The sequence below is a fragment of the Mytilus galloprovincialis genome, chromosome 5 (assembly GCF_965363235.1).
Source record: "Mytilus galloprovincialis chromosome 5, xbMytGall1.hap1.1, whole genome shotgun sequence".
Lineage (NCBI taxonomy): Eukaryota > Metazoa > Mollusca > Bivalvia > Mytilida > Mytilidae > Mytilus > Mytilus galloprovincialis.
Genome location: NC_134842.1, coordinates 48,287,702 through 48,296,580, shown reverse-complemented (window position 1 = coordinate 48,296,580; position 8,879 = coordinate 48,287,702). Strand labels below are relative to the sequence as shown.

The 8,879-nt window shown below is 31.5% G+C and overlaps 1 protein-coding gene across 1 annotated transcript; it reads left to right on the top strand.

Moving 5' to 3' along the window:
- The first annotated feature begins 526 nt into the window (after positions 1-526).
- LOC143075947 (uncharacterized) lies at positions 527-6,844 on the top strand. The gene is made up of 5 exons (XM_076251547.1): positions 527-645; positions 2,488-2,814; positions 3,803-4,198; positions 5,494-5,574; positions 6,396-6,844. The coding sequence occupies exons 1-5, from the start codon at positions 591-593 to the stop codon at positions 6,704-6,706; spliced, it is 1,170 nt and encodes a 389-aa protein (XP_076107662.1). The 5' UTR covers positions 527-590; the 3' UTR covers positions 6,707-6,844.
- The last annotated feature ends 2,035 nt before the right edge of the window (positions 6,845-8,879 follow it).

Below are 8,879 nucleotides of genomic sequence, written 5' to 3'. Positions count from 1 at the left end.
CGAAGGTAAACCTTGACCCTTTTACAATTTACCACTCAGACTGACCTATATAAACTACTTGACTGTCCTTGGCTTGTATTTTTTTTACACATAGTACTAGGATGAATGTACCATAAATATGATTCGTCCGAGTTACGACGATTGGCAATATATGTATCATAATTCTCAACCTCTCTTCTGAAGGGTTTTTACCTACTGGTATTCCATTCTCTTAAATTTGAGCCTAACTTTTCCGTCTTTACGTCAAACAGGAAAAACATATGTATATAAATAGGAAAATTATAATTTGTATAGATAAAAGACAAAGACATTTAAATACTTAATCAGTATCGAATTTCTTTTAAATACATAACATTTCACCTTTCAAAAGGGTAGTGATATTTATATCTACCTCACTTGAGATATACATTTGTTGTAACTAAAATAAAGGAAGTATACTACTCCAACTAATTATACATATAGACAAATATGCCGCCCAATCAGTATGATAGTAGATCATATTACATACATTGTTCTCATATACTCTAAAATACATGTGTGTTAGTCCATTTTACACTAACTGTTATTTGTAATATAGCATAGGACGTACCATGGCATTTATTACTGTGCTTAGTATTGTGGTTTTTCGATATATTTTCCTAGCAGGTAAGGATTGTTTGCAAAGACAATAACAACTTCATAAAAACTTTATTGTATTCCCCTTTTATTGATACATTATTCGTAACATTACCTACATATATATGGGTATAATATTTACACCCTTCGTTTTCGCTATTCTGAAAGAGCTCGAAGTTATAACAAATGTAGCCGGGATAGTTGAACTATAAAAATAATTTTATTAAAATATAGATATCATCTGATTTTGTTATCATATATTTACGAGCACGCTAATGAAGATAGATTCTAATCTTAATCATACTAAGTGCATTCTATATACGCATGACCCCTTCTCGAAACCCAAATCCCCCGACAAGATAATTATAAGACAAAACAAATTGTTATATATCAAATAAAAAATTGCCGGTAAAGAGTGTGGTTCAAGTTTCTGATTGTTTTGATTTTTTTTTTGTCAAAGGATCAAATTAAAAATTAGTCAAAATTTTATGGAAATTAAACAAGCCAAATGTATTTTAGTCAAGGTGTTTGGTACCTTAAGTTTCTGAAAATATTCGATTTAGGAGATAACTGTATTGCATTTTAAGCTCCGACGGCATCAATTGGGGATTTGATGGTCGCAAATTAAGTTTACTGGCGACGCGTTAGCGGAGACAGTAAACGGGTATTTGCGACCATCAAATCCCCAATTGATGCCGTCGGAGCTTAAAATACAATATTGTTATCTCCATTCTAATGAAAATGACAGAAAACAACGTTAAAACATGTAATTAAAATCTGTCATATGCCGTCTGCGCTTGCGCGTACGTCCCATAGCATCAATTGTCAATTGATGCCATGTAAAAGAGTGACATTATCCAATCAAAATGAACGTCACAAACGTTGTTGCATTAGAATTTGTATTATGTTTTTGGTATATAGTCATATCATTAAAAGTTAAAGTCATATTAGTATCAGTTTGTTCCCTTTGTGAAAATATTGCGGCAGTTTTGGTCTTTCAACATAGAAATTAGTTTGTAAATATCTCTTTCTCGCACTTTTTTCTTGAATGTTGGTTTATTCATTCGATTACAAGCATATTTCATAAAAAGTCATACTAATATTATTTTTAAGTCCCTATATATACTATTTATAATACGCAATTTGCATTGTTACTGATTCATATTCGCTTTATCTCAAATTTGTGTAACCCATCATTTGATGTCGGAGAGTTCATATAGAAAAAGGTTCAAAAAGCGTGTAATATCTACTGCCAATAATTTCATCTTCATTTTTAAAAATATCAAATATCCGGTGTTATTAACATGTAAAGTACCAATTCGCCGTCCAGATTCTAATGCGTTTTGGGAAATATTGCCTATAGCGTACACCAAAATAGTGTAATTTGTAAAACTCCTCCCGAACTAATTGATGTTTATCCAATGACGAGACATTATCTTAATTTTGGGGTACGAACAATGAAAATAACAATAGTCCTTTAATTAAACTATGAAATGCCAGTTGTGGAGTAAGAACTGCTGCAAGATACATGTGATAATTCAGGAGCAATAATTGTAGTTCTCCCTAGTTTTATGAGGCTCGCTGTGCTCAGTCATTATAATTCTGCGTTGTGCTGTGAACTTTTTTATTTTCTGTATTTTCTATGATGTTGTCCTTCCTCTTTCTCCCATTCTTTTCGATAATACATGTATACGGTACTGGATATTTTTCAAACTGAATTTATATATAGCAAGACAGTATATAGGAGTATGCGCCAATGTTTTACCAATTCTATCTTTCAGTATTGTTTTGAAGTTTGTGTAAGATTCCAGTCATATAGATAAAAACTTCATTGCTATTTGTATTATTTTCTGTATTATTTTATTTTTTCAGATGCCAATTCTTCGTCCAAGTCTTCGTGTTTTCCTGTACCTGCACAGAACGACTTGTGCAAATCCATTAACATTAGCTGTCCACTAGGATCAGTCATTTATAAACCAAACATTGATGCCTCATCTGACGAATGTCCGGCCTCTGGTCAATTATTTCTGAATACTGAGCCTCCTTGTGTTGGCAGACCAGTCGATCTTTATGCAGATATAGCTGATTGCTATTGGGAACAATCCTGTTTAATCAAGTTTCCCTTGACACCGATTTTTACAAGAACATGTGTAAATAAGGCACAATCAATAATAGTCCAGGACTGGGTGTGTATTAAAGGTAGGCAATAAGAACATTTGAAAATTCTGACAAAATGAATAGTCTTATTTCTTTTTATATACATCTGCAATTGATAGATTTTGTAAAATTTCTGATAGATTAAATGTTAATTGCCGTCTTGCGTCTTATTTTTCAACAAAATATAGAAATATATCAAACATCAGGTTGGCTCTGCCAAGCCTCATAGGTGGTCGGAACATTGGACTGCAATTAAAAACAAACACTTGCTAGGGATATGCTAGACTTGCTACAGGCTATCTGGGGACTTTGAAACGAACTATTGCATTCTCAACTTCGCGAAGTTTCGACCGTAAAAAATTGTATATATTCACACGGCGCAAACAAACAGGCCAGCTGAAGGACGCCTCCGGGTGCGGGAATTTCTCGCTACATTGAAGACCTGTTGGTGACCCTCTGCTGTTGTTGTTTTTTATTTGGTCGGGTTGTTGTCTCTTTGACACATTCCCCATTTCCATTCTCAATTTTACTTCCCTATTTCATGGGTTTGACTGCCGTCGGCCGTTTTGGAATTGATCATGTGACCCTTTTATTCTCTATCCCAGCAAAACATTGATTAGAGAAACATTGTTAGCTTCAAATTATAATACAACATATATAACGTTTATCTCATACCTTGTTTGTAACAAAGTGTAAGGAATTCTTTAGTTTTTTATGATTTTAAACAAATTGATTGGAACTTTAGTATGACTGATTGAATGTTTTTTTTCTTAATCAGTGTTTGTATTTTTGATCAAGTAATCAAAGTACCAAATGATAATGCACGGATATAATATTACAAATGAAAACAAACCAGGACACGTTCACAAAAAATAGAATGCAAATTGTATTTCACCTTAAATCAGGATCCAATTTATATTTTAAGACTCCGACTGACACTGAAAAGTTAATGCATGATATATAGTTCAAACTTTTATTAGAAAATTGTGACCATCTGATATACAATGATATAGTTTCTTTTACCTTTTAGCTGCACAAACAAATGTGTACTTCAAAGAACTAATATGCAAAAGCCAGTTCATAGGACCAAATGCCAATAGTGGTGTAATACTAAGCCACCAACATATACCATGGAATTACGACAGAACGATGTTTGATGCAAATTTGAATAAGTTACAGATTTTAAAACCTGAGAAAACTTGTGAAACTAAAATAATCGTACCCACTGCCGGTGAAAGCAGGGTTTTAGTAGAGATAAGTTTATTTGACATCGATATGCAAAACGATCAGTTGACCATTAATGAGATCAAAGTTGAAAAGGAAGATTTTCGTAAAGAATTCCCGCCCTACACCCAGGTCAACATCAAATTTTCGTCGAAAACTGACAAATCTAAAGGTGGTAAAGGCTTCGTTATATGTTTCAGAAGTAAGTTCAAAATTACAGTTACTTTCAGAAATAGGGAAAATAGAATATAATTATAGGAGTTATCACACAGGGTCCCGCACCAGAAAATAAGTGCATTGTGTTACAATTTTAGATGTAATCTGGGTTATGAGATAAAATATAACATATACCCAAGGAAGACAAAACTGGTGCTCTACTAATGCATCCTCACAATGCAAGACAAATATTCAATGTATCAAGTCAAACACTGATACTAAGTATAGAAAATATTCAACTCGTGACCAAACAATACTTAAACGTAACTCATGCGCAACGAACAATCAGGAATTAATGTGTTCTTCGGTTAATAATTGCATATTTTTATACATTTTAATTTTAAATTTTCGATTAGTTTTTCTATAAGTAATGGTTTCTTTTTTTGATCGTGGAATGCCGTCTAGCATCGTGAATTATAAAACCGAATATTTAATTACCCCACTCCAAGGTTTTTAAAAGTTCGAGAATGGAAACTATATATTTGAGACGGACGAACACAAGGACGGACATTCAGATTCTAATAGGCGGAAGTCATTTGCCCCATTTAAATTAACTTTAATACGAGCGTCACTGATGGGTCGTTTGTAGACAAAACACGCGTCTGGTGCAAAAATATTCAATCCTAGTATATATGATAAGTTTAATATTATAATAGCAATTATTCCAAGTTTGCACAGATTATATGCAAGTATTGACATGTTATACCAAAAATATTCGACAGTACAGCAGACCTCATCAAACGCCATTACTGGTCTCGTCTGAATACCAATATTACATTTGATAGTACAACAGACCACACTAACAACATTCTACTGATTCAAACACAAACTACAGCAACGAACAAAACATGGTATTAAAGTCTCACTTTGCACAGGCACATAATGATGTGGTGTAAAATACCAATTTATGACGTGGACGCAGCTTTTATCGGCGTACAGCTTGCGTTCAGAAACTTTACTCCGCTCGATAAAACTTCTTGTTTTAAATTATGATTGAAGATTAGGGATATATTCCACAACAAATGATAAACCTAGTCCTTTTCCATTTTAGAGCTGAGCACACATATACGAATATGTTTTTTAATTACTACAGTTAAAGATAGATGTTGTCTTGTTGCGTTACACATCACACCTTTTTGTTTATAATCAGCATGCATAAATAATAATTTTGCACTAAATATTTACATAAGCTTTGACATCAGTACGATTTGTGTCGTTATAAATAAAGCCAATAAATTTACCAAAAAATATTCATATTAGAACTTTTGTGTCAATTTACAGGACTTAACAAACAAGAAAGCAATGCAAAATCTGCATGTGACGGAATATTCGAGTTTGGTAAAGACCCAAAGCTAACATTTGGTAAGGTTCATAAAAATTGTTATATATAAAATATTCTTTAATGCATAATTACGGGTAAAACATTGTATGTTGTCATACATTCATGTAAACAGCTCAAAACCTTATCTCTTGAACACTAGAATATTTGTTGGTTGGGTTTTTTCTCGTGAGTTTTCTGTATTCCAACTGAGGTCTGTTTTACAACGATATCAGTACTATACAATAACTGATTGTCGATCAAGGACGCCATAAGAGCACAGTATAATTACAAACTATTTATTACAATGATTAATATTAATTCTTAATGATATATAATGACAGCACCCCATATTGCTGATCCGTAAAATTGGTTGAATTGTGTGGTCAAATATATGAATGAAGGTTGAAATGTTTGGAAGAGAATCATCTAATGATTTTCTTAGTTTAAAAAAGGCCTTTCATCCCTTTTGTAAAGTTTAGATTTTGTCTCTGAAAACAACACAGATGGTCTCAATTAAATATCAAGCAACAGCCTAGCCCAGCGCACACTATTTCTCTCAATATATCTAAAAATCCTTTATATTTCAATACTTTATAATATTCTTTTATTTTTATAAAATTATCTTACATTCATTATTTCCAAACTAGTATCTTTGCTCCAAATGATTTGACACAAGACATGCAAGTCAACAGAAGTGAGAACAACAAATTACTTTGTTGGGACAATTTATATCAGACAGTTAAGTTATACTGTTACAATTAATAAGCTAATAAATATACCGTTGCTAATTGAGGACTATTTTTAATGATTTTCTCCCCAATCTCATGCGAAAACAATATTCAAATTGATCATCTTGTTGCAGACGAAGACACGAAACTAGAACAGAGAACAACAGCACTAGCAGCAGCACCCACAGAGGATAGTACAATAGTACATACTACTCATCAAGTAAAATGTAAAGTCCGGAAAAATAGAATCGATAAGCTTTGTAGAAATTGTGTTAAGGGCAAGATCAAATGCACGAAAAGAGACAATTGTTATTCATGTTGTCCAGGCAAAACCATTTCTCCAAAATGTAGACAGGGAAGACGGGGTCGTAGCAGAAAGAAGAAAGACAAGAAAAAGAAGAAAACGAAGAAAATGAGAAAGAAAAAAGACAAAAATGGTTCTTGAATTTAGAACACTAATTATTAAATCTGTGTTTACATAATCCAATACACAACGTCACAATCAAAATATATTGATCATACAAATAACTTATAAGTTTACAGTATGATAATTAGCGTAGAATTAAATGTATATATTTTTCGATATGGGGCTTAGCAAACCGATGTGAAATATTTATTAACTAATTTCGCATGCCTTTCCATAACGTTATCGCATAGCATTAGTCGAAAACATTCGGAAAATACATCTCAATGGTACATTTCTAGTGACAAACATAATAAAGTAGGTTACAAAACATATATAAGTGGTTTTCATAAAGTAAATTAAACACTTTCTTAAAATATGTTCTATTTTATTGTATTGTATTTGATTGTATCACTGTTATTTGTATTGCTTGACTGTAAGGGTGTAATTTTGCAATAAAGATTAATCAAAGATCATAACAGGTCACTTTTTTTATCAGATATAGTATCAGCCTTGGTCACTATAAGCACTCGAGCCTCCGGATCTAGGGCTTATAAAACATTTGATATAATAAAAAATGCCATGTAATAATCTGATTATATTGGATTCAGAATAACGTATTTATCAAATACAAAATAGCATTACCTTTCTATGCCAAAGCACCTTAGGCTCCTGGGTAAAACAAACCTTGTAAACTTCCAGTATAGCTCACATAGGAATTCTGAATCCCGTCAACCCAAAATATTATGTTATACAGATCACGATATCCTATAATAAAAATTTTAGCATGATTTTGATAAAAAAAATAACATCAGTTGATAATTAGTATGTAAAATTTCCATGAAATCAATATAAGGATTCTGTCAGCATGGTCGGATACAAAATACCAACCACTTTTTAAAGTTATTGTAGTTATTGGTCATTCTCATTTTGTTTATTAATAGCGGACTTTGGAGTATGATTAATAAAATGATACCTGTTTTTTACTTTTAAATATGCCTTTTTACTTTAAAAACTATGAAACGTATAAAATCCTACATAGTCTTTTGACATTTTTGTAAACAACGGTAATAACAGAAAGTTAATATATCAAAAGCCAAGTCAGTAATCATATGAGCATTTTAAATATATTATACGGAAATCTATCGAGCAGTAACATACCAATTTGTGGAAAAATGAACAGATCAGATATTGTCTTAACGCTTTAGAAAAATGAATAACGTTTCATAATTACAGGTTAATATATATTTCTAAATAAATAACATAAACTGAGGTATTTTCTTTCGTTTAATGTTTAAAGTCCAGTTTTATAACAAAATCTCAAAAAAAGTCTCACACATCAATTTGCATTCAATTTATGTTTTATTATGAAGCATGTTTTTCTTCTAATCTTTTATATTTCTGTGCTTTCTCTACATGTGTATTCTTGTGTGGTTTAATGTTGAGGGTCTATTTTCGTTTGATTCAAAAAGAGATAACACACCATGTTCGAAACAAAAAGAGATATAACCGCTTATTCTCCCCAGATTATTAGTAAACGGATTTATGATCAATTGATTAAGGACCTTTTTGTTTTTGAATTTTGCTCGGAGTTCAGAATTTTTTGTAATTTTACTTTTTACATGTTGTATATAAATAATTTTGTCCGTCAATATAACCTTTTTGTTTTTAATTTTTATTTTAATACGTGCATATTTCATGCTTACACAATTAGCCTACTTCCGTACATGTAAGGTAATACATATTTTAAATATTGCTATGACTCATGTTCCAAATAGGAAAATATATATATATATATATATATATATATATCTTTGCAAATATTATATAGTTGAGAGAATTCGATTGTTCGTTTGTATCCCACTTATAGTTTATGTGTTTTCCAGGTTTAGTTTGTAATCCGGATTTGTTTTCTCTCAATTGATTTATGACCTTAGCTCACAGGACTACTAATGTTACCTTTGTTTACGTGAAACTATTTAAATGATTTATAACTGACAATATACTACAATGTAACTGGTATTTGAACATTTAAATATGTGTGGTGTTCAAACAATTCGTAGTGCAGTGTATATACAATGTAAAATGCGAATCCAGTAAGTTCATTATTACTGTCGTACCCCTATTTTACTATTGTAGAATAAAAAAAAAGGGGAAGCGTCGTTTGTTAATTTTTCTTGAAATACAGAACATTTAATTTAATGTACGTTTTAAC